General features: G+C 38.5%; 1 protein-coding gene and 1 long non-coding RNA gene across 11 annotated transcripts in view; both read left to right on the top strand.

Moving 5' to 3' along the window:
- Nucleotides 1-27,777, top strand: part of LOC105149425 (uncharacterized) — a 375,771-nt gene that overhangs the window by 22,527 nt on the left and 325,467 nt on the right. For 7 of the 10 annotated variants that reach the window (XM_087404722.1, XM_087404723.1, XM_087404728.1 and 4 more), the window contains exon 2: nt 1-887. This exon is cut by the window's left edge and continues 1,625 nt beyond it. The exons of 1 other annotated variant lie outside the window; for it this stretch is intronic. In XM_087404722.1, the coding sequence (XP_087260848.1) occupies nt 702-887 (186 nt within the window). In that variant the 5' untranslated portion in view covers nt 1-701. The remainder of the gene's footprint in view (nt 888-27,777) is intronic. 2 more of the 10 variants (XM_087404721.1, XM_087404720.1) reach the window with 2 other exon arrangements.
- Nucleotides 894-27,777, top strand: part of LOC147910277 (uncharacterized) — a 67,435-nt gene continuing 40,551 nt past the window's right edge. Inside the window, exons 1-2 of the long non-coding RNA XR_015544630.1 lie at nt 894-11,143; nt 25,731-27,777. The exon at nt 25,731-27,777 is cut by the window's right edge and continues 40,551 nt beyond it. This is a non-coding gene — a long non-coding RNA (uncharacterized LOC147910277). The remainder of the gene's footprint in view (nt 11,144-25,730) is intronic.

Genomic DNA, 27,777 nt, shown 5'->3' with positions numbered 1-27,777 from the left:
CGAGGTGAGGAAGAACGAAATTACAAGACACGGTGATTTCTCACGCGGAAGATCTACGCACAGGAAGACAGACGCGGATCATCGTGTACATGGGACACTAAGATCATCGCATCGCACTTAAACGAGAGATCTTCTGCCGTAAGGTATACAGTCACAAGTAGTTACATGACTCTGAGGCACACGCGGGATTTCGCATAAAGTGTGTTTGTGTGTGAATGGTAGAGGAAGGTGAGAGGGAGAGAGGGAGAGAAAGGGAGAGAGGAAGGGGTGAACGTGTGCACATGAGCGAGTGGTGAGAGAAGCTGACGAGACGAGGTGGCGAAAGTGGTGGAACGAAAGGGTTCAGTACTGGACTTGGCGAAATCCCGTGAACAAGTGCCGACGAGTTCGTGTCGCGAGGTGGTCGTACTCCATAAACCGAAACGTCTATATCCTTGACAAGATTAGTTGACGCGTGTGTACGCGACCGGAGAAAAGGAGCCGATCATCACGAGCAAGAGTTTAGAACGGCAGAAAGAGTGAAAGAGAAAGAGAGAGAGAGAGAGAGAGAGAGAGAGAGAGAGAAAGAGAGAGAGAGAGAGAGAGAGAGAGAGAGAGAGTGAGAGAGAGAGAAAGAAAGAGAGAGGAGAGTCCGGGTTACTACTCTCTCACGGTAGAGGCCAACGGACGGCGGGGACTCTCGATCTTCCAGGAGTGGAAGAATGGCAATGGTCAGCATGAATAACCTACTGAACGGCAAGGACTCGCGGTGGCTGCAACTGGAGGTTTGCAGGGAGTTCCAGCGCAACAAGTGCACCAGGCCCGACACGGAGTGCAAGTTCGCCCATCCACCAGCTAACGTCGAGGTGCAGAACGGACGGGTGACCGCCTGCTACGACAGTATCAAGGTAACGAACCGTTGCATAATCGAGTTTTCGTACTCGCGCGTAACGAGCGCGTTCGCGCGGAGCGAAATCGTCGGCCGATAAACTCCGCCTTCACTTATCTGACACCTTCGGTAAACTCAACGAGAGAATTATCTCTGTTATCCCGATGAAGTGTGAAACTCTATCGTAACGTATTCGCATCGATGAGCGTAGAACGGGGGCTCTCTTACCATTAGAGCTCTTCTTAGTTGATTCCGATCCTGTGAGATAAGTGAAGTTATATTGTAATTGAATATTATTTGTCTCATCTTTATTTATGAGATAATATAGAAGCAAGCTTTGCCTTTCCAATGACGAAATATCGGTAATTGTATCGTGATGAATTCAGTTAACAGATAGGATTATCCTTCGTATCGTCTTTATTATAGTCTCAAGGAAAACGGTTCTGATTCCATTCGATAAGACGTCGTGTACTTTGATCTCTCTATGCTATTGAAATAATATTATAAGTTGGAAGACGAGATTATATCGGGTTTATTTTACACCGGAGTATAGACGGGTGATTTTGAAATTGACGTTTAAGAAGATTATCGATAAGCAATTGCGAATATCTGTGAATGTCGAGGCGCGTTTTGTAGGTCATTCTCTTCGGCATTAAGCACATTCTGAACACCTCTTTCCATTCTGCAATCGATCGAAATAGATCACACGTGTATACGTCGTGAGATCGTCGATCGATCTTTTCTGTCCGCGTTTTCCGACTGATCTCTCGATACAAAGCCGATAATTTGCAACGCCACGCGGTCGAGATAAGGAACCGGTTGTAATTTACGATGGGTAATAAGTCTCTTATCGTCGATCCGGCGCGCTATCGGCCCTCAGGGGGGGGGGGGAAACGCTGGTTTATAGATTTTAGAATATACCGTCTCTCGTACGCGTTCCCGAGGCAAGGCGCGATTAAATGAACGCGAGAAAGAGGGAGAGAGAGAAGAGCATCGGGGGCGCGGCTCGCCGTCTTCCGAGCGCGTCTCGGTAGATATTGAACCGGAGAATTGAATTCGCAGTTATTAATAGCGACAATTATTCAACGCGCGGGGAGCGAGAGTACCAATCGACATCGTCAATAAATCAGACTGGCTCGGGGAGGGCAACGAGCATTATGTAAAAATTGAAGGAGACCCTTGAGCTTCGACGTTCGCCCGCACCGCCGTCGCATGGTGCCGTATTGTCTGATAGCACCTATACACGCACGCTCGCGATTAGATAAAGCGAGGAGGTACGTGCCTATGTTTACACACACGCACATACACACATATATATATACGTGATACACGTAGGGTGCGGCAGTCGCGTAATTGTGAGTACATATGCCGGTGTAACATTGATACACTTTTCTGCAATAAACTTCGTTGTTATCTTCTTTTACTTATCTTGGATTATACATGAAAGCGAAGATTAGCAGAACAACGCATAGTGCTTTTTGCGATGTCGCCTATTGTATATTTTCAAACGGAATTGCAGATTTCACGACTGATGAATAACGCTTTCACTGAAGCTAGTACCTATTATTGTCGCGTGGTGTTAAAATTTTACTTTAATAAAAAGTTTAATGCGAAAATTTGCATTAAATATTTTACATTGCCAGAAAAGTTGCACGTTAAATGAACCTGTGAATATTTTATGGCGGTTCCAAAAACTCTTTCTAAATCATAAAAAAAACATTTGGAATTGCTCATTTAACATGCAGTATTAATGTTGAAGTATGCATACAAATTTATTATTCACATTAGTCGTCATTACATTATTATTATTGTATTGTATAAGAAATAATAACTTGTTAACATTTATAATTTTAAACTATTAAAACATTATTTCTATCCTTTCTGGGAATCAGCGTTATAAGATTACCTGACACATTTCTATATTCTATTAATTATTGAAATAATCTTATCTCTCTTGATTAAGAAAACTCGATTAAATTCTGTTAAAGAGAAAGATCCATTTTTAGGTACGTAATTGGGTTTTCCATTTATCGCTGAAGGAGATCTGTTCTAAATCTGTCAAAAAATAATCTAATTATTGCCTATTACATGTTTTAGTAGCACATGGTGAACTCGTTCTTGTGACTATGATTGTAAATTTTCGCCTTATGCGTACTATCGTTTTTAGACTCGGTCACGAATATACGCATACGTCGAAAGCCCGATTAGATAGCAAGTGGCAAAAAGATAACATCCACACGAGGGAGCAGCTTGTCGCCATACTATCCGAATATTCTCGAGACGCGTTCACGGTCGATTCGTTTTCAGATAGAGAAATACTCGTGTACATATACGTACGTGTATTCCGTGTACAATCGTGTGCGTGAGTCGCGACAAGCAGGGCCGAGCCACATTTAATTCTGGAAGCTATTAATGTCGCGGGTAGTGCCTGAAAGGCCGCGTTGTCCGTCGAACTTTGGTCGTTTCTTTGCCTCTCCGTTCCTCGCACGTTCTTCCTCAATAATGGCGCTCGTTACGTTTAATCGCTCCGAATGAATGGAGCGACGGGCGGGCGCGCGAGTATGCGCCATAGCGTTTATACAAAGGTGGTCTAGAAGAGGTGCCAGTAGTCAGCGATACATAAACGTTCTCACGCGAATTCGAAATTCACCATTCTGCTTTAGCAAAAATTTCAACTCACTTTATTCGGCATCGCTGATCCAAAGAGTTAAGTTACATTTAGAGCAATTGACTTTTGTTTTGTATTTAAATCTTCATTCGATTAAATCTTGATTCGATAAAATAACATAACATTTTTCTTGCGAATATATTACTACAACTATGTGAAATTAAATTGAGAAATAAAATTCCGATAATATATCTGTTACATGAAACATTGGTGAAACATTAACTTATTGGTACATCTATTTAAAATATTGATGTTTTTACTGCAAAAGAGATCTCTCGTTTTTTTTTTTTTAGACGGAAGATCTTTGCGCAGTAATTTGTGTGCAAAAAGATAAAAACATCTCCGTATTCTACGGAAAGATGCGTGTGCGAGTAATACTAAGGATTCGAAACCGAGACGTTGTTAAGTTTCCGCGGTATATAAGAGAAAGCCAAGCACTCTCGGGAACGCCGATATTACCCCGAAGAAATATTAGCAATAAACCGTTGCATTACATACACCGGACCTCGACTGCCTTGCCGTGGTTCCCAAAGTCTCTCTCATGGAGAGTCTGTCGCGTTTCTTGCGCCGTTTAGGTGCCAGAAAGGCTGCTCTCTTCGTATTTCGCCGATGAAATAAAGGCTCATTTTTCGACTGGGAAATAAAGGAGAGTGGCTATCGCCGTTTCCAACGTCTTATCGCTCCTCCCTTGGCGCGGATGGGTATCTCTGGGCAAAAGCTAGATTAATTTCACGGATTGGACGGAGAACACGGACATAAGTTTGGTCTGGTCGCGCCAAGCGAGTCGTTCGCGCGCGTTTGCATCGATTCTGCTGCATGGCTTTTATTCCTGCAGCAGTCCCTTTCTCGTTCTACCGGTATACGCCCGATAAGAGAGGATCTATTGTCATGTTAACTGCAAGAATTACGCGCTGCGAAATGAAGGAGGATTGTACGACCGACCCCTCTTTCTCTCTCTCTCTCTCTCTCTCTTTCTCTCTCTATTTCTCTCTCGCTCCCTTCTTCCCTCCACCCCCCTCCCCTCCCCTCTTTCTCTCCTTCCATCCTTACTTTGCACAAGAAGCCACTAATGACTATAAATGTGATCCGTAAGCGTTTCCATGTTTCAACGTCATGACGAGATGACTGTTGCTTGTCGAGTATCTTCTCGTTCGAGAATGTTACATGATTTAAAACTTCATCTTCCTCTCTGATCTTAAGTTATATCTGAGGATACATTTTATTTCGTTTTATAATATTAAAAAGTGGTAAACTATTGTAGATATTTTAGGAATTAATATTAAAAAAGGATTTATTTCGTATAATAATTGTAAATTATTAAATAATAACGAATAATAGATATCTCGTTAGTATCCATATTATGCACTGAAGTTGTGCCATTTTTATTAATTTCGTAAAAAAAATAATCGTACAGGCAACGTACGTAGTTAAATACTAGAATACTCTTTAAAAAATATTTAAAAAGAAAAAATAAGTTACGTTTTGCGATGCTATTGTACACAATACGCTATTACGAGAATTCAATTTTTGGAGCAACATGACGTAATTTTCGTTCTAAACTAAATAGTTACGAAATACGATTTTACCTTCATGCGGGATTACTCGATATAACACATGCATGTTGGCCCTTCCTCCGTTACACACAAACAGGATTCAAATGTATTTATTGTGTTACATCGAACTGCCGCGAAGCGTAATGTTTTGTTCTCGTTCGTTAAAAACATAGTTCGTGTAGTAGGGAGCGATACAAAAACGTGACGAACATTTTTTTATCGATTTGTAATTGATTCCGCGTCTATAATTTCGCGCCGCAGTGAATATAGATTCTTTTATTTTACTCTTCTCACTTCCATTTATCTGACTTGGGCAAACTGATGAAAATTACTCTTGCACTATTTTAAGAGAACGTTAAATGATGATTCCTTCCTTTTCATAATTAATGGCTGCTGGCTAATGATCAGAGTGTTTTCAGTCGTTTTCGCATAGAGCGATTGAGGTTAATTTTAACATCAGATTTTACGATATTGATTGAATTAGAAATTAATAATAGACACTCCGAGGACTATTATTCCTTTCAACTTGTTAATATTTAACGACGAATTAAACTGAGATAATTAAACTGAGATTTCTAAAAGAATAAATGCTCGAAATTTACGTGTATGATAATAGTCTTTGACTGCAAGGTACGGAATATATTCATTGAAAACTCTTTACTTTCGATATATAAATTCGAAATCATTCATGCCATGATATTTTAGTTGAGAGAAATTTGATCTCCGAAGTGGATTAAAGATCTCGTTATTAAAATTTGAAATCGGGGCTTCAATACACGCGTTTCATTGAGAAGCGAAGTAGAAGTGTGGTTACGACACGTAAAAAAGATTCGAGGCGATCGTTAAAATCGTTCTCGGTAGGTCGACGCGACGTTACGTTCGACATTACGATCCCATCCGCCGTCGCGAAATTCGCACGTTCGATTCCAATTAGGCCGATTGGGACGCGGGCGGCGCGACGCGATATTAAAGTGGACCTCCAGTTTAATCGCCGTCTCGTTCTGCGCTTTCCGACTAGACCAGACCGGCGCGGCGGCGCGGCGGCGCGGTCGTACATCGACGTCGGAGCCTATATTTAAAGGGGAATATGACCGGGTTAGATGCAGCCAAGTTCTTCTCGACGCGTCGCCACTTCGGGGAGTAAGCCTTGCCCGCGCTTTTGTCTTTCATCCCTCCTCTCGGCTTCGATTCTAGCGAAACCTTCCCTTCGCATACGAGCTCTTATTCAACCCTCGGCGCGTTATCGATTCCAATTACCTTAAAACTTTCAATTAATTCGGCTGTCGAGCGTTTTACGCGCGGCGGGAACGGCCGTCGGCCATTTCTCGGGCGCAGATGTCGGCGAGTATGGACCAGCGAGGCTGAAATTTAATATCGATGTCGAATACTTTTACGCAGGATATTGAACACCGCGGATATCGACACCGATATCTCTTCGAGAATGATTGTGACGAAGGCGTTATTTAAATAATGGTACTCGGATTTCACGAGCGATAACGAATGAATGAATAGAAGTAGCGGTGCTCTATTAAATCTTGACATCTTTACGTTGTGACGTCTCACTTCCATGCCCAGAAATTGTGGACTTCGGACGCATGTTTTATCGGTTCGTCACGGCCCGTCGCCGATGGTATTTCTTTCTTCCTGCTGCCGCTTTTTGAACCGTATATACGCTCCCGCCGGGCACACGATAACAACCCGTTCTCACGCTGATAAACGTGACGGTCGAGCGTGGGCGATAATACCGGGGACGCTGTGCTGCGAGCGCATCGGTGCGCGATCACGGCTAGGAAAATTCGATGAAAATAAAATGGGTGCAGTTTGAGAGCATAATAAACAGGTGGCGATGCGATAAAATTTCTTTGTTGCGCCGCTTAATAAAGCCGACCGAAATGTTAATATCGTTGCGGCGAAGCGACGTTTACCGTGTGCAAGTTTAATGTTTGAACTACTAATATTTGCGTGGCGGAATATTATATCAACATTATGCGAGACTCTAATTTCGAAAGTGATATAAGTTCGCTGTATTTCAAAAGCGCGGACAGGGTCGGCATGAGATAAATCAAACAGCCAATGTTGTTTCATTTTCCGAATTAAATTGACTCGTCGGATCGTCGAAATCGCGGTCCAGCGCGATCGCTCGTTCGTTTTCGGTATTTAAATACGGAAATTAGAACACTCGGAATTCGGGACAGATTGACCATCGCTATGATTTGCGTTTGAAAATTCAGTTACGATTTTATTCTATTTTTGATACTGTACTCGCCAGTTACCATGATTGATTATTGCTTTACCATAATTTTAATACAACACTTACAACACTTAAAACATTTTTTTCTCCAACACTTTATTGAATTTTATTAATTAAATGATGACGTTATTGGTATCGTATCAGTGTAATATCGGAGTTATGTGAAAATACGTTGCGAGATAAAATCATTATAACATCATAAAAGTTGTGAACGGAAAAAAAAATGGAAATACATCCAATAATTTCTACTTTGCCGCAATGAGAGTGCAAGTTTTGTCCTGCATGTGAGCTCGAAGCGAGAAAGCAGTTTCCTGGGTCGGTCAACGTACAGTATAACATCACAGATTCTTGCGGAATTCATAGCATCGTATTTCCGCGACTGGCAAGGAGAGATTGGAAAATCGCGTGAAAGAGCGAGAAGGGGCCGTCGCGTTTCACGCTGGTAGACACGAAAAACATAGTTAGCAGCTGCTGCTGCTGCTACTGCTGCCGCCAGCGTCGTCGTCGTCGTCGTCGCCGTCGTCGTCGTCGCCGTCGTCGTCGTCGTCGTCGTCGTCGTCGTCGTCGTCGTCGTCGTCGTCGTCGTCGTCGTCGTCGTCGTCTTCGTCGTCTTCGTCGTCGGCTATGGCTGCACCTGTCGCGTCCGTTAACGCGCGACTAAAATACGGAACGCGCGACGACGAGAGCGAGCGGAGTAATGCGCTCGTGAGCGGAATCGTCCCGCCAACGATTACGAGATCTCTTTCTCTTTTCCTCTCCTTCGTCTTCACTCTCCTTTCTCTCTTCTCCTTTCTAATGGAACACTCGACAGGATGTACCTGTCTGATAGGATGAGGTGTTCAGCGTTCGCTTTCCGCAGAATTTTTCAATATTCTCGCCTAGGAAGATTAAAATGCGGAAAGACGGGCTTCTTGTTCGGTGGCTTTCTTCTTTTTCTTTTTTTCTTCATCTGAAGCACCTTTATACATGGTACTACCGTCGATGTACAAGATAATTTGAAAAACTCAACATGACTAGGTTTCTCTTACGGACAAATTAATTGCTAGTCTGTCAGTTCAATTTTTAACTGAAATTAATATGAATATTGAAATAGATTGCATAACATGTTACGATTGATTTAAATTGCTCTATCGGTAGATGGACAGTTCATTTAAAATTAATTGAAAATTAAGATTTAATGTTCTATTTAGATGACTGAAGCTAACATACATTGTCAAATATCTTTATAATTAGCAATACTAGTGAAAATCGACCGAAAAATATTTAATGTTAATAAACGAAGACCATTCGATCAAAGTTTTGGTTCCTAATAATAATATTTTTGTTTGAGTCTTAATTAGATTGTAATATTAATTTTTGCTAATTAGCAATTGCAAACAGAAGACTATACTCTATTCAAGTATTTTAGATACGACTACTTAAATACAATTATATTTGTTTGATGTGCAATAAGTAGCTCGAAGAATTATTTGTCTTATTGTTTTATATGCAAAGAAATTTATTAGAATTACTTTGTTTGAACTGTTTGATGTTAGCTATTCATTATTGTGTCACTTTGATGAAGACGTGCCACTTGTCTTTTGATAAGAGCACACAAAGCATGTTACTCGTCTGACTTTTTACGTGGCACGTGACCGTTGGCATACTGTGAATTCGTCACATACTCGCGTCGTCGTTACGAAAAACGATAGCAAAAAGACAATCACGAGTATTAGTCGCTAAGCAAGTATATTTATAGAGCTGTAGGCTTGAGTATAGACAGCAGTGTATAGACGAAATAGAGAAACGATTTTTTTAGATGCTTGAAAAATGCAGGGTATACAAAATAAACTATTCAGCATTTATGTGGTACATAGACCTTTTAAAATATTACAAATTTACGTTTCAAGAAAAAATAGATTATGAGTAGAGTTGTGCTTTGCTATTATTGCTATGTGAATCGTGCTAGACAAATGGACATCTGGTTGACTCCCCCACTAAACCAAATCTTAATGAATATATTATATAATAATGCGCTATTTATGCGCTTTCATATTCACATAGTTTCAATTTTTGCGCTGCATCCCTTAAGGGACTTCCCTCTTGAAGCAAACAGACATATTTATCCTTAAATCGTTTAAAATTGCAAAATTACGAAAATTACGAAATTTCCAACCAATTTCGCAACTGGAAATAGTAGCACATAAATCGAAGATATGTTTTGCATAGTTAGATAGCGTAATTTTACAATTTTAAACGATTCAGGGATGAATATATGTCTGCTTCAAAAGGGAAATCCCTTAAGGATTGTAGAGCAAAAATCGAAATTGCTTTTAAACAAGAGGGAAATGCCTTAAGAGCGCAAAAATTAAAACTATGTGAATATGAAAGCGCATAAATCCTATCATTATCCTATGTTTTTGATTTTCCAAATTGGTTATTATTAACTAACTGCCTACTCAGCCCCCACAAAAAATTTTTTGCGCTAAACGAAATTAGCGCAAAAATTTTGTTGGCTGACTTTGAGAGCGCATAAATAGCGCATTATTATATAATTTATTCATTAAGATTTGATTAAGGGGGGAGGGGAACAGCTAGGCAGACGTGACAAATGGAACACTGCAACAAATTTCTATTAATAAATTTCTACAGATGCTATTTTTAATGATAGCTGCATTTATAAATTCAGATAGTAGGATAATGTCTGATTTGTTGTTTTAAGTTTAGTTGAATAATATAATTCAAAAAATAGGACACGTGCGAGGATGTAGCAGCGTAGGGTATTATTAAAGAGTAATATAAAGGGATATAGAAACATAGGGTCCAGTCGTTAGTTATATAATCGATCCTGGTTGGCGACAAGCAGTAGACAGACAGACTGGCGGGTTTACACGCCGACACGGATAGATAGCACGCAGGTCACGACAAGTAAGCGGTCGGTACAAACAGACGGCCTGGCAGGTTCTCGTGTATTACTTCTAAACTGCGGAGTGTACTATTTCTGCACCCTTTTCCAAGTATTAGCGACGATATAACTTGCATTATTTTTAATACGTCGCTTAGATAAATATCACAGTCTATTGCATACATGCTTGGTTCTGTAACATGAAATTGTAATTATCGTACGATTATTCTAGTTTATTATTCCATTTTGTACACATCATCACATAAACCATATTTTAATTAATTTATATATTTTCAGTAGAAAATTACCGAACATCTACTTTTATATGTTATAGACGTTTGAGTAAAAATAGATATATAGAACAATAATATTAAATGTAAATAGATATTTGTAAACTCTCTGTGCTATATATTATTTCTGCAGGTGTTTCCGTAAAGATATAACTTGCGTTATTATGTAAAGCTTAGATAAATACATGGCGCGGTTGATGGAATTAGGCGGATTAATTGTGTCAGTTTGCTTTTAGATATATCTACTGCAAGTATGAACTATGTATTATGCTTTATGATTTCTTTAGATAAAAGCATCATCTATTTATCACTTTCGGACGATGGTTAGACTAAAAAGTTTCGAGTTTTTTTATACGTCTTAAAAAAGGATGGAATTTTGCAGTATGTATTATATTGTGTTATATAGAAATGAGGTGAGGAAATAAGAAGGAATTGAGTCGATCTGTACGACCGTGTATTGTTCGCTCGAAAATCGATTCGCGACACGCGGCAACACGGACAGACAGGTTTACATGCTGACAGACAGATGGAGAAGACAGACAGACGGACAGGCAAACCAGGCAGGCAGGCAGGCAGGCAGGCAAGCAGGCAAGACGAGCAGGAAGGCTGACTGCGACAGACGGAACAGGGTGAGCCAGGTTCCCATGTATTACTTCTAGCCCACAAACTACGCCTCCGCTTCTCCTTCTTGATATTACGTCTCTGATATTCCCGAGAGCTTCCCGGAATATCTTACGCGGCGGAGCCGTCTAAACGTTTGCTATTCCAACCGAGTGGAAATTCATTTAATTGCCCCGGAAGATCAAGAGCTCTCTAGACCATCTCTTACCTGCTCAACCTTTGCTGTCTGTTTTTTCTTCTCCGACCTCGTCTCTGAGTCAGTTTCGATTTCGCGCAATCAAACGGGTATCACTACCGATTATCATCTAATTGTCCTTTCAAAGACACTTGGCACGTCGATTATTCGTAAGTCATAAAGATGTAATCTGATTGCCGTGGTATGCTATACGATTTTAATAATTCTACCAAGTTTTATTTCTTAAAAACATATATGATAAGCTTTATTTTTCCTTGCACATGATAAGATAATTTTGTTTTATTTTTTTAGTCAATTGTTATCTTATGCTAGATAAGTAAATTTTAAAATAAAACAATCAATTGTTTTATATATTTGGATCATTTTTGTTAGAGTCGGCAGATTTTTAAAGCAGAGTAAAAATCATGTTAGCGGGAACAAAAGAACATAGACATTACGTTACTGAAATTTCAAGTTGATTGAGAAATTCAAGGGTTTGTCGAGGGTTGAATGCGATCGAAGGATGATCGAAGCGTGGACAAACGGATAGGATTGACAAACGTTCGATCGCTCGTTATCGGTTCGTTCTCGTAACCAGATGACTCGATCCGGTTGGTTAGATCCAGCAGGTATCGCAGTCGGAGCCTTTCGAAATCCCTTGCAGGTTGGGTTTGCGGTTGAACACCGAGAAAGCTCCATGTGTTTACTCGCGTTTACGTGTATATGTATCCGAAAAACCATACAGGTGCAGCTCTACCTAGGCCGTCGTCTATCGCTTTCACATAATTTACGACCGGACGGCATTAGCCGCAATGCTTGTCCCTGTAATAGAACGTTCGGAACGGGTGGCAGTGTTCGAAACAGGGCGGTCGAAATCGGGCAGAGAGGAGGATATGCGGAGACTAGAGAAGGGAAGCGCGGGGGAACGATCGTGCCTATATACATATAGCTGTGCGGGGCGTTCAGGGCCCTGTGTAGTTTCATGCGTGTCGCGAGGGATGCAATCGGAGGGTTCAGGAGACGACTAAGGGTAGAAGGAGGGAAGCGTGGAGGATACGGGTGCAAGAGGGAAGAAGGGGAGAGGATGGCGATGGGAGGCGCGCGGATGGCATTCTGCGGTCAGTTCAGTATGTGCCTATATGCCGTCATGTGTTATCGATTCCCCCCCGGAGCCCTGCTGCCTCCGTGCCTACGTACTTCATGCCACGCGATATAGTTACCTCTATTCCGAGCTATGCGAGATAAACCCGCCGTCGCCGCGCACGAGTTCTCTCCTCTCCTCTCCTCTCTGTATTTTGCTCCTTTCTTCTGTTCCCTCTTACCTCTTATCCCTTCTCACCCGCCGACTGCTATTGTACTCCGCGAGTTTAGACTTCACCTAAATGGTTTTAGAATACACGGTCTTCTATCGCTTTAAAGCGGATCGTACCTCGAGTCAAAATCGTGATGAAGAAGGATAAGGCCCGGGTAGTTTTTCTCGGATGGAATAACGAGAGGAATATCGAGAGGAATATGCCGAAAATACCGATAATATCGAGAAACAGTGGATTGCCCATATCGCTTTTAGTCCGATATCGATTTGCGAGGCACATAACGGTTTCGATACTATAATTCTGAAATAGTCATTACAACCTAGTAGCAAAACTGGTTTGACAACTGGCACGACGTCGTCTTAGATAATCCTCAAACTCGGATTCTCAAGATCTCTCGAAACTTTATAGTATAATCGAACTGTCGAGCTTAGTCGTAAACGGTTGCAAACCTTCCCTTTCTGGTTTCAAGTGTTGTCTGCTCAAGTCGAGACGCTCGTCCATCCGGTCCACCCGAGCGACTTCAAAATATATTGTCTTCCGCTTCGTGTGCAGCGCGGCATTGGTTTCCGGAGCTATCTAGACTTTCTAATAGTGTCGTTTCTTCTCCAAATCGAACTTTACATTACGGTCGTAGATGCAGTTATAGCAATCTTAAGAGGGACTTATGGCAAATGGTCATTGTTTTGTTTTGTGCGGTATGATTTGGCTTTTTTTTTCCAATAAGAATTTTCATTATTGAGGCTTTTCCTTTAAATGTTTTGTTTTTGCCATAATTTAATACTTTGATTACAAGAGATAATATCATGAAAAATGATGCGTTTAAATTATTTTTTATTTATTATATAATTTATAACTACAAAGTGAAAAAAGGAAATTGATTATTAATAATCGGCTAATGTTTTGCAGCATATTTATATCGATATTCTATATGCGACTGAATCGATACTTGTTAGACGTTCCTAAAGCTAACGATTAGGTATGTAAAGAGGTAATCGTAACAGTTGTTTGCGGTTAATGTTGTGTAAAGGCAGGAGTCGATAAGAATAAAAATTTTTATCAATTGCACGCAACACTTGAAAGCTTTGCGATTTATTATTTATTCAATCGCTACCCGATGGAGGCAGGCGTTATTATATTATCACCACTCTATTGTATTACCATCCTCGTAACCATCATTATTCCACGTATTCCCACTATGTTCCGTCCCATTCCTCGTATTATCCCATATTCCGTTGGTTTCGACCGCGACGGCGCATCAAATGTACATGGACGTATCGAATGCCTTTGTGTACGCCTCGGTTGAGGTATCGAGGTTTACGCAACGAAAAATTTATTTATCGATCTCGGCCACACGCGACACGCGATGCGAAGTAGCTGGCACTCACTTCTTCTCTCGGCTGAAAATAATATTACGGGTCAGTCTGGGAGCAGCCACTACGCTAACATGCGGGACGCGTAATATAGGAAGTGGTTCGCCTCGAAGAATTATGTATCTAACTGGATGGAAGTAGTGATGTAGAGGGAAAGAGATAGACGGTATGTAGGTAGGTCGTTAGAGAAGAAAGAAAAGGGAAAGATAAAGAAATGATCGATAAAAGATCATGCAACGCACGCGCACCTTAATTTCGAAGTCCTGATATCGGTCTAATTGATTAATCGCGATATATAATGCTCTATTAAGGTAAGAGTCCGTCAGATTATACACATACATGTACACATATTACTTTTGTGTGTGTGTGTGGTACTCTCTCTAGAGTGATATAAGTGACTCGCGCTTACGCATTGCGTGACTCGAGATGTCTCGCAACTGCGAGTTACGCTTTACATCGTCTGTGCTTTGGTAGTTTCACCGTTAAATAACGCGATTGCGAGACCTGCCGACGCATTGTTGACACTCTTTCTCGGCGTTGCTTATCGCAAATTGTCCCTTCGACACGCAACGAAATGCATTTAATGTGACGATGGATAAACTTGATTTCGGGATTTCATTTGTTTTTCTTTTCTTTTACGATAATACATAGTTCCAACGATCATATACTATGTTGATATATTAAAATATCTGTATATAGTTTAATACGTTTATGTGTATTATGTATATTACGTATATTATATATTATGTATATTACATATTACGTAAGCTGTTTACGGAGTAAGTTTTTCTATTTTATGAACATAGTGAGAGAGGAAGATAATAGCAATAATAATAAATAAAGAAATAAATATAAACATAGTGTATGAATTATATATAATTTGTATTATTTCGATCAATTGAAGTAACATACATACATATATATATATATAAAATAATAAGAAAGATTTTACTAATATCTCACCGTTTTTTATCGAGAAATCTTTGCTCTTCTTTTATGCTGGAAATTCGTAGCGCGTTTTAACGGAATATTCGTTTAAATAGAATTTCAAAGTGGGTCGAGAACGCACGATCGCCCTGTCGTTAGATTTAAAATGATTTTCATCTCTCTGACATTTTCAACGATGTGAGAAACAGATGATAATCAACGATTTGTTCTAAAAAGTTGTCCTTGCACAAAGTGTACCGAGCTTACAATGAAGTTGTGCCCGCTCACTTGTGCAGAATGTCAAGAGTGTTTTTAATAATGTGACAGCGGCCATCTATAAATTCGTACAGGATATTTTCTCTAACTTCATATTCATGTTTTTAGCAGTAACAAATTACAAAAGCGACATTTGGCCATGAACAAAATATCTAGAAAACTTTTTACTTTTCAATTTTTCACCATGATTTTTGCGGTTGTATGTTTTATGCATCGCGAAATGAAATTTACACACGTGATTGTATAAATAAAGTAAAAAATACGAGTGAGAGAGAGAGAGAGAGAGAGAGAGAGAGAGAGAGAGAGAGAGAGAGAGAGAGAGAAATGCATTTATTAACACAGATTTTAATAATCCTTTGTGAATGTAAATTAGAGATTACGAGAACAAAAATTAACTTATTAACAACAGAGTAATAACAATAAGAAAATTTATTAGTATATGAGAAGATAAAATTTACATAAAACGTTACGAGATAAAACAATTAACTTTTACATCAAAATTAAAATAAAATTAAAATATAAAGTAATAAATATAGGAAGATTATGAATGGAGAAATGGGTTATTATATAAGCGTACTTATGACTAATCAAGAATTAATAAAAATAAGAATTTGTTAAAACTATCTATTGCAATTTTTAAATAAAAGATTCTTCTTATTTTTTAAGTAAACTAATTAACCGAATTAACTGAATATTATTTGAACTATTAAATAATTATATTTTTTGACATTTTTTAACATTATTTTTTGACATTAATTTTTTGACATTATTAATTTTATTTATCTTTAGACGAGTTGAAAAAATTCAGTTTCAAAATTAAGAGATAAAAATTGAAGTTAAATATTGAGAATCAAGTGATAAAATTACCAATTTAACATTGTAATGGTTTGGTTAGATAAAATTTTAATATATTAAATAATTTTATCTTTTCTCTTTAAAAGCAATAAACTTGAGCTTTCTCAAAAAATTACCACTTGCTCGAAAAAGTGAACGAGAAAGAGAGGTAGGGCCAAAGCCCTCGTCCACGGTACAGTTTATTAATAGTATCGTCACGTCTGCCCTCATCTTCGTCTTTCCTGGTGGTAGGAAATGTACGCCGTATCTCCCGTGTTTGGTCTCCGCGTGTAGTTACATCATTCGATTCTAAAATGGTCTTGAGACGATGCTTGAGTACAAAAACGTGTTCTTACTAAAAAGTTCCCTATATATAGGTGCGTTTCTTATGAAACAAATTCTCTTACAGAGCACCGTCTTACTGGAGTAGCATCAGTGTAAACATCGAGGGCGTATTAGAACCCGAATAGCGAGAAAGAGAGAGGGAGATGTTTCCTTTACATTTCGCTGGAAATGTTACGCGACAAGGCGACAGAGTTTCGGAGCTGACAGAGAAAGTAGAGAGAGGATGGTTGATTTTACCACGACGATACTCTGTGCCGGAACTACAAATGAACGCACATAAACGCGCAGACGATTGAATATCGTCGTGTCGAATTTTTGATAAAAAGCACATGTCTTCGAACGTAAACTGCGTATTGATACTGTATATTAAGATGTCGGAAAAATTTTATCTCGAGTCGTCGAAAACCATAGTAAGTTGGCAGGTGAGACGACTGTGTGTCTCTAATACGAATGCAACATACGTAACCGCTCGCGAGACACGAAATGCGCCACGTTGGTCAATTTCTTTAAAAGCTGGCTACGATCCCAGCTAGTAGAATACGATCTCTCTGACTTTTATCTAAATTTGAATTTTTTGTCTTATTTGTATCGTGTAATCTCTCTACGTTTTATCTGATGAGGAAATGGTGTTGTTGATATTCATATCATTTGCTTAGCTAAACTGAGGAAAAGTAGGAGATGATTTAGTAGATGTTTTGCAAGGTAATATATATATATATATATATATAAAATGTACAGAAATTGTGCGTTCTGTTTAATTTATTGTATTGTTTTAATTATTTGTGGCAAGTTTTGTAAAATCGGTTTTATTCTTGTCGCTTATATATTTTAGTTGTGGAAAAATATATGTCTAATAGAAATTTAATAAAATTGATACAATTTTAAGATACATGTTACTTTGTACAAGTACATGTTATTTTCAAATAATTATTCTCAATATATAATTTATCTATCGCATGATGTTTATCATTACTCGAGTATTTTTATTATTTACAGAAGCTATTTAGATTTCTTTATATACTTAATACAAGGTTATGATTTACAGTTTAGTTATTAATGTTAGTACTTGTGTTGCAATGAAATATGAAAAATTATATGAACATTTGAAATGCCATGATAAAAAAAGCGGATATTATAAACTTTGTATTATTTATACAGTAAAATATTGGCTGATAAAATATAAGCTGCGACTTGACATTCACATAGCTGAATGCAACTGTGGCTACTTGAAAGTCTGTGGGGAGGAGAAGTATAATTAGATGCGCATGAGATGTCGTTAAATTTAATTGCAGTCATCTGACGGGCGACGATGAAATTGTCGGACACCTGTTTGCTCTTTTCTTCTTCGTTATATTTATGTACATCATAGAAGTGTGGGATGATGGTAACGCGAGTCGAGAACTTGGACGACGATAATTTTATTCGCATACCGTTACCCAAAATAAGATTAACGAAAAATAGAGCAATAAAAATGTTGCAATAACTGGTCAATTTTATCTGAGAAAAGTTTTAGAAATTGGAGGAAACTTTTTAACGGATTACTCCACTCGATCATTCTAACATTTATATTTTACGATACGTAAAAAATCTTATTCTTGAGTAAAAAGTACTCTGACCGAGTTTTACATTGCATTATATATTATATATCTATACATTTTTTTTTGTAATGATTCACGCGCGTGTTACGAGCTTCTATTCAAGTTAAGGGAATATTTTACGAATTAGTGTTACCCGCTCCCATCGGCTGTGCGCAAGCTTGAGCGTTCGTCGCACTCGATAAAGCACGAAGTGGAGAATAATTCACTGCCTTATCGGAGCGAAATCGCCGAATTGTGCAGTTCTCTCTCTCTCTCTCTCTCTCTCTCACTCTCTCACTCACTCACACTCTTTCTCCTGTGTGCGCATGTGTAACGCGTCGCGAATTTCCGTTGAATGCTGGCACGAGAGAAGCGGGTATTCACGGCGGACACGCACTCGAGAGAGCGAAGCGGGAAGCGCGAAAATTCGTTGGTGATTTTCGGGCATTTTATCTTTGCTCTCATCCCTTCCCCATGTCCCCCTTTCTTCCTCTTTATCCCCGCACGCACGACTGACGCATGGCGCGAGATACTGGATTAACAATGCATTAATTACGTTTCACAGCACGACCAACGTGGCGGCGGGGTCTGAATTTCCGAATTATACGCCATGGCAGATTACTCGGATAAAATTCAGCCGTATGCGGGAATTTGCATACCGTAATGATGGAATACCGCGGGACGTTATTCAACCCCGTCTCTTCCGTCCTTCAGAATGCTCACTATGCGCGGTCGTCATGCAAACGAAGTGAAACAGAAAGAGAAAGGGGGGGAGAGAGAGAGAGAGGAGGGAGGGAGGAGAATAAAAGAACTTAATAATTTTCTTAAATTACGCGTATAAATATTCCTCTTTAAATTAGCTCGTCAATGACACGTTTAAATATTCCTAAATTTGGGCAACGATGCAATACGTATTATTAATGTAATGCATCAATCGATATCACAAAATATTTGATTTGATTTGATTTGTGGGTTTGACTTATACAGATTTGAATGCATTAACGTCCATTAACGCTAATTATGGTTAATTAAATTTCCTTTTCCACCTATTTTGCTTAATTTCTATATAACTGACCTTGTGTTACGCAACTTTATGGCTTTAGGCGTAAAATATATAATTTGTATGTTATTATTATTATTATTATTTATATAATATTTTTCAAGTTTTCGTAGAGGAATCTATTTTTGTTATTTCTTGTGACAAATTTGTCTCATGTATAAATTGCATACAAATATCAATAATCAAATATTAGGGACGTGAAACATTGAAATATATTTTTTTTTTACATTGATGATATATTTTATAGACACATTTCTTTTTTTTACACGGTATGCCATTGAAGACATATTATTATATCTACTCTCGATATTTTATATTCGCGGATTTATTGTCTTTTCTACTTCGAGTACAATTTAAGCATAGAGAAGAAGAAGAAGAAGAAAGAGCGACAGAGCCCGATATATAGTTAAAAAAGACTAGATCCAGGATAGGCAAAAGAGAATGTGCTCTATCTCGCAGATTAATGCATCCCGCAAGGCCACGTTGTCTTGAATTGCTCCGGAGATAACTCGCGCCCACGTTGGCGTCTAGGTTTACCGGGATGCAAATACGACGACAAGGGAAATGGCGTGGAATTAAAATCGTCCGACGAGGAACTCGCACGGGGAACTATTTCAGAAAGTAGAATTGGAGAGCCGAGGAATCCTATATCTGTACTTTTCTACGATCGACGCGGAAGGCAAAGAGAAGGAGCAGTATTTTCGAGATTATTGTGTTCCCCGATTCAGGATGTTGCGCAAAGACGGCGAAAGGATGACGGGAATGCAAAGGCGAGTATGCAGACTGCGGGAGCAAAGCAATGTTACGCGTTTGTAATAGTACGAATAAAGGGGATCGATATCTCCACGGAAGAAGAAACATCCGCGCGGAGAAACATCGGCTTCAGGAAGAAAGACCTGGAGGGAGGAGCAGGATGAAAAGAGCGAAACAGATCGCGAGAAAACGATGGTTCGAATATGCACACGTTAGATTCTAAAATAATTATGCCTAATATTACGGCTTCTTTTTGAATTCGTTAACTTGTGTTTAAATTGCCTGATTGCATTGAAAAATGTGCGAAAGAAATTAGTAAGGATGCGATGTCTTTCGCGATATTTAATGAATAATTAAATCCTTATCTCCTCGAGATTACAAGACTCGATTACAAGATTTTATTTGGTTGTACATTAAGCAACAACGATATAGCGGGAAAAGAAAGGAAGACCGATATGGAAATATTGTTGGGATTGTTAGACGCTGATCATGAACGATAAGAAATTGAGAATGTGATCGGTGACACAAAGGAAGCGCGAAAATTCTGCACCAAGCAGAAGAAGCGGAAATGCTGAGAGAAAACTCTTCGCAGATAGTTCCAGTTTGAAATACCGAGGAGTCTAGCGCGATTCAAAGGCAGGATGATGCAAAGGTTCAAAGGCGGATGCGGAGGAAAGGGATGGCGGAGAATCGATATCATGAACGGATACTTGGTGAATCCGTCGCACAATTTCACCTGCACTTTGGTGAATGAGAAAATGAAAATATTAATGGAGAAGTTTGGTCTCAAGGCCGAAAAAAGGGACAGTATATGCCAAGATATAAGAGAGCTCCATTACAAGTTTTCGTAAAACTTTGAAAGTTTTAATAACCATGTATGTGGATTTTTTGGAATAAAATAATTTTATCGTTTTAATTAAATGACAAAGTTTTAAAAAATATAAATGCATATAGTTATGAATTATTACTTTTACTTATATGTACTACTTATGATTATATTTGATTGAAATCAGATATTCCAAATTAAGTTTTGCGATGCGTTTTCAAACACGTATGAAAAAATGTGTTTTTTAATCATACATGAGGTACATGAAAAATCGAAATATTTGTACTTACTGCAATACGATGATGTCAAAGAAAACAGATTAAGAGGCGCAATAAAATACGAAGAGTTAACGGATGTGTTTAAAGAAGTCACTCTTCATGAGAGTCAAGAATTGCTTTCGAATATACAAATACTCGTAGAAAGGAATAAAGGATAAAGATGTTTCTCTGTTTCAGTATGGTTGTGTCTCTTGGGGGATATCTGTCGACTTAATTCTTTTCAAGCTAACGTAAACTTGTCGAATCTACGAAGATGTAGCGGAAGATTTAAGAGAAGTCGTATAGATGAGGAGACGAAAGATTATGAAAGTACCTGAAAGGATCGTACTTGACACGATCAGGCGAGGGAAGCCAAAAAAGAAATGCCACAAAGACAAAATGAACGTACGAACAATCGAAGTGAAAGAATGAAGAAGAACTCGAGGAGTTATTGTTTGTGTGAGGATGTATTATATGTACATTTATATATATATATATATATACACATATATGTATGTGTGTGTGTATGTGTATACATGCGATGTACACGTAAGTATATATACACGTAGGTATATATAAGAGTTCAGCGGCTAACGTTTACTTTATGATATCATGGGTCACTAGAGACAAAGAGACAGTTGCGATGCAAAGACGACGATGATATAATCAAAAAAGAAGAAATGAGAGATTCGAAAGAAGAAAGGTGGTCGCATAAAGCAGGAAGATCGATATTAGTGGGGGACTATTTCGAAGAAGGTCTATAAACACGATTCTCGTTTATAATGACAGGAGAATTAGGTAGGAAAGGGGAGAGGAGGGAGGGGGGGGGAGGACCGGCTTGGTAACGAGAGAAAGATAGACAACCTGGTTGCTTGAGAAGAAGATGAAAGAAGGGAGGGAGATGGTGAATGAGCAACAGCCGCGTGTTGTTCTTTTGTTTTCCGGGACAAGAGGGTGGCTTCGTTTCGTCAGAGTCGTCGCAACAAACCAGACAGTCGGCCAGCTCAACTCACATTCTGCGCTCTTTCTCGGACGCGAGAAAGAAGGCTACGTCGATTAAAGCTTTTTCCATTAGGGCCATCTAGCCGCGATCTCTCATCTGCGATTTCTACTTCGTTTAGCTGATTTCTTGCAAGGGGAAAAATGCCTCGTTCTGCGAGCGGTTCCTTTCGAGTGGTGAGGTCTCTTACCGCCGCGTTCTCGTATTATCTTACTTGCGGTTGGTCGCAACTTTCATGTTAATGCAACGCTTTCCATTTACTTTCGTTATCTCCCGCCTGCCATAGCTTTGGGTGGCTTCTCATAGGTTTTTTACTGCATCAGTTCTGCCACTATATCTTAGTATAATATATTTTATAACAAATGTCGGGGAACGATTTTCATTTGTAGTTTGACGCTCTTTGGCGAATCGATGAAATTAGTAACTACGTAATGTAGTAGGTATGTAATGTTAGCAGTTCCGTTAATCTATTCCTATGGGAGTGTTTTAGCCGGTTGTGTCGGCATTAATATATTCGGGTGATGCATTGTAACTATTGGAATCATATTGTGTGTATTGTTACTACCCAGCCACTACTAAATGCTTACGTATTTAGTAGTAAGTTGCGTTTTCGTTAATCCGGTTTCATCGGAAATTCTCTCTTGTACCTACATTAATATGCTGTGCAACTGGCGTATTGTGAGCATTGCCACTATCGGTCTACATGTGTACCTTGTATGTAATGAATAATTAAACTGACATAGGCTGCTCTCGTGCTGTGCCCAAAATAGTTTCTTAATTGTTTTTATCATCATTCATTTTATATATTTGTAAGTGTCTAATGGGCTCATAAATTTCGTGTTGCGAAATGAGGATTGAGAAAGCGGAAAATTATAATAATTAGAAGTCGTGTGCCTTGGTAGCTGGGAGTCAGATGTCGCGTTAGTTATCGAGAGAGTTGAAAGCTGAGAATTCACACATATGAGAATCGAAAGTTGAGAATCGAGAGTCTAACGAACTTGGGTACAATATTATTGTAATGAAATAAACGCGTCGGTTCATCATTGGCGCTCATGCCGGAAATTACGTCTCGGTTGAATTCGCACGTTTAGCATGTCGTGCGTAGTTTCCGAATTAATTAAACAGGATCGTTTGTGTTGAGCAGAAATCGGCGGCTGCGGTACGAATGCGGCCGTCTCTAGCTGTACGTTTGCAAATGAGACGAGTCTGGCGAGGGAGGCGATACCTTTTTTATCACCGGGAACAAAAAGCCGCAAAAGCCGACAAAATGTCTGCCATTGTCCGATCCGGTATGCAGCCGCACTTATACGCGCACCTAGTCGGGCATTATAATGAGAGCATTGTTCCCTGAAACTATAGTCACATTGTTGTCACTCTTTTCTCTCGCACTCTTTCTCGTTGGTCTTCTTTGCCCGATCATTTCAATGCCGTCTTTAGCTTCAACTCCATTCTTTTCATGCTATAGGCCGTACCGATATCTTAGTGTCCTGCGTCCAGTTTCTGTGATAGCCTTCCAGATTTACGTTTATTATGTGGAAACACTTTTAATTGGTTAAATTGGCATGCGCGAGGACAGAGAATATTGAATAAAACTTTTTCACTTTCTCTTTACTACAATATATATAATAACATATGGTTACTACTTATATATACTTTATCAATATATTTTAGTATAATCTTAATTATCATTAACAGTTCGTTAGCAGGTGAAGATTATAGTCACTCGTTTTTTTTTTGTTTGAGATACAAAACTAATCTGATTTTGTTTTTAATTGCATTCATTATTTTTATTTTATTTTCATCGTTGACTCACGTTGTTTTTAATGAAAAACAGAAGGTAGGTTTATTAAACGAGGACACTGCTATGGATTAGAGAAATAAATATGTGCAAACATTTTTTACATGGCCGTAATCTTTCTTTGCTTATTTTTTCGCTTCTGTCGTTTACATATGCGATAACCATGAAACGTAGACGGAGATAGAGTCTAATAAAAACTGCTGAAAGTGTAAAGGATCCCGAGAGGGAGAAAGCCGAGACTGGAAAGGAAATACGAAACGGCCAGCCAAAATTCGCGCAAATGAAACAATATTGTACCAGCCGGTCTGCAAACTGGCTTCTTTTAGGTTTTTTACGGTACCATTTCTCGAGATAAGAAAAAGCTTTCTGACACTTCACAAATCATTTAATCTGGCTAGGGAAGCGCCATTCGGATTCCTCCTACGTTTCCATTCGTTCTGTTCTCCTGCAGTGTTCTTGACAATTGAAATTAGAGCTTATTCAAGATTGCGCAAGAAGAGATGGTGGGAGGACAAAGAAATTTCGGGGAATCTCTCGAGAGATACAATCAACGACGCGAGATACGAGAGAGTCGCGTTAGCAAGTTGGCGCAGATGAAATACGCTATCGCTCTTCCCAGTCCTCGAATTCGACTGTTGTATCTCTCGAAGATCCACTTTTGGGTGCTAGGCGAAGACTATGCATATCTCTCGCGGAATTGCGATGGAAGACCAGATAGCGCGTGTGCGTGAGGATGCCGACTGTGGCTAGTTTCAGTTAGACGCATCCGCGCATACAATCAATAGCATTACTCTCTGCCTCCATTATACCGGCAGCTACTACGGGCTACAATGGTGGATCATTAGGAATAGCAGTGGATAACACTGTAGCAAGATCAATTCTCCTGCGAGGTTATTAGCCACTCCGCGCTGAATAGATTGGTCCTGTTGTAACAGCATCAAGATGTATTTTCGCCATAATCACGCAATTATAACGTTGCTCAAGCTGCTAATAGTCATTTCCATGGACGCGTTATCGCAGCGAATTCGGAAGATCATCCTTTTGAAATTCTCCTTACAATGTGTTAACTCTGAAAGGTCTCAAGAAATATTTTCGTAAATGTTGGAAGACTTTTTGAAGTTTCCCTAAAATAGTTTTCACATATGCATTCTATCAATTGCTATGTTATTTTCTTTATATATTAAACAAATTTTTTTATTTGGGAATATATATTATATATTTCTTGATTCATCGACTTTGTTAAAAAAATATAATTTAACTTCTATAGTAGATTTATAAGAATATTTCATATCGTTGATGTGATTAGAATAAAATAAAAATTTTTAAATTTAAGATGAGTCTATTACGGTCGTATGTATAATTAAAATATAGGAATTAATTTATCAGTTGATTATAGAACGTAATCAATTTTTTTAAATTACAATTTATTTAAATTTTTCATATCTCCTTTCGTTTACCTATATTTTCTGCAGAAAATATTTAGTTCTTAATACATGTTTTCTTTTGTTATATATACGTTGCTGCTTCGAACAAAGAGAAAACAGAGAAACATTCCGGGGATCATATAATGTCCTATTCTCTAAAGCTTGGAACAAATTGAAATTCGAGCACAAATTCTAAAAATCCTTGTGATATATAACTAAGATTGCAGTCGACTGTATTGTAGTATAACGCGGGTGTTTTGTTTTTTTTTTTCTTTCCACGTTAGATTCCAATCCGCGATTGCAAGGATTCAGGCTTAAAGATTAATAGGCACGCACTCTTGTCGCAAGATTGTTATTTCCGTTATAACAATGCGAACAGTGTTCGTGCGAAGGTTGCACGATCTTGCCTCGGTGCTGATTTGAATCACGCGTTTTTAACGGCCGCGCAAAGAGGAGCCTTATAAGATCCGCCATCGTGATTTAACGTTCAATCTCCTTAACGTGGTTGAGGTCAGTCGCCAGTCATTTGTCTGGCGGCAAGAGCACTCTCTCCGTTCGAGAGAGGGCCTCCTACCTTCGTTCCTGGCGCGCACACGCGTCTATCTAAATTAGCCTCTTCAATCACAGTACAATGGTTACACACCGAGAACTGCTTTTCAGAGCGAACCGGCACATGGTAGATCTGCAGAAGTTCCCTATTGGCTGTTTACTATCGGTCAAGCTGAACACTATGCAACTGTCCTGAACCCTGGCATGCCGCCAGTTGAGATGCCCCTGTAACGTCCCTGCCACTTTCTCGATCGCTCATTGCAAGATTGTGCGGTTTTTCGCGGGTACTTACATTCGGAGTTTGTTAGGAAGAAGAAGAAGAATCAAACGAGGCGAGTCGCTCGTTACGGCCTCGTAAATAACGCATAACATCCGCTTATCGTGCCTGTGCAGTCGCGCAACGGTCGTCGCGACTGTTTCTCGTTTGTCTTCGAGTCGTATTTGTAAGTTAGCGTCCATAGTTGAAACTATATCTTCTCTTGGTAATAAAGAAATGATATTGTAAGTGATGTAGGCATCCTAGTTTAGAAATATTTGCTCTACATTCTTGAAATATAGTGATTTATAGACGTTATTATATATTTAATATATAAACATGCAAGAGTTAAAGCGGAATATTTAAAAATATCAATACTTTTTTCATTACTTACAAGTATATTATAAATGATGTAATAAATTACATATATTCGAATCTTTAGAGTATTGAACTTTTAAAGATAAAACCATCATATGAGCGAAAATTGATATTTCTTTATATGACTGTATCATTTTCTGAAATGGTGATTATAAATTATAACTGATAATTAAAAGAATAAAATGTTAATTATATTAATCGTGTAATGGAAAATCTCTTTGAGGGAAACTTCTGCTGTGGACGCATACGTGAATCGATATTGGATTTATATGTGTGTGTGATTATACTAAAAGTATAAGATATATTATTATTATTTCGCAATAAACTGTGAAGACACGATAAAAAAACTTGTGTCATAAAGCTCGTGCCTTTTTCGCGATTATCTATTGGATATTGCAATATAGACGATGTTTAATGAGGTTAATACTTAAATTTTATAACTTACAGTCATTTTTTACGATCTATTATGGAGTCGAAGATACTTTGAAGTTATCTTATATGTAGAATGCATTTGAGAAATTTTCTAGAAAGTATGTACATTGCCAGTAATGCGCGATATTTCTCGGTATCCAGTAAATCAGAGTATCTTGAAAATATGTATTCTCAGAGATGCTCTCTTAGAAAGTCTAACGAGGATATAAAGTTATAATAGCATACCGTGCGGTTTAACTTGCAATCATTAAACAAGTCAACTAAGATATTTGTCCATATTTTTTAAAACGATTTTGAAGAATTTCAGGTATTACTAGAATCATAGAATATTTTAACAAATTTTTTATATTCTTTTTTTATATTCGCTTTCTTTTTTTTTTTCTATTGTTTCAAGTATAATATTATCATAATCAGTGCTATTTAAGCTTTAGAATTTTATGATAAATGTTCATCAATCAGAGGATCATTACAAAAAAAAGTAGTTGGGACTTGCATTTTAGAGATATAGATAATATTTTGTATTTATGGAGATTCCATATCTGATTGATTATTATCGTAAAATTAAAATGTTAAAGTTCAAGATGTGTAAATTATGAATATGCCGTTCTTCTTAATTTTCATTTTATTTCTATATTTCGTATGTGATCGTTATTTCTTTCTACAAGTGATTATAACTAAAATGTTTATAATTTATTTTCATTGCCGATTTTTTTTCATTTCCCGAATTATATTCCATTCTCCTTCTCTCCCATTTGCGATTATTAACTCTACATTGATAATCTCACTTTGTAAGAGACGAAACGAGAATTAACAGTATCGCGTATCGTAAAGTTTTTCTTATTGACTCTTTCATTTCCACGAAGCGTTTGGCGCAAGCCGAATCCCTCAAGCATTTCCAGATAAAATGCCCTTGCGGATCTCGCGTTTGTAGAAAGCGCGTCGATGTCGACGCGATAACCTAAGCTGGGTCGAACATCGATATTATCCGTGAGCGTATTTTGTCGATAAAAAAAAATCAGAGAAGATACGAGAATATGCGAATATATGGTCGGCAAAGGCTCACAGCGCGATCCGCTTCGGACGCGACCACCC

Source organism: Acromyrmex echinatior, chromosome 3, assembly GCF_024713525.1.
Source record: "Acromyrmex echinatior isolate Ae372 chromosome 3, ASM2471352v2, whole genome shotgun sequence".
In the NCBI taxonomy this organism is placed as follows: domain Eukaryota; kingdom Metazoa; phylum Arthropoda; class Insecta; order Hymenoptera; family Formicidae; genus Acromyrmex; species Acromyrmex echinatior.
Note: the sequence above shows the minus strand (reverse complement) of the source record. Positions and strands in the feature narration are given on the sequence as shown.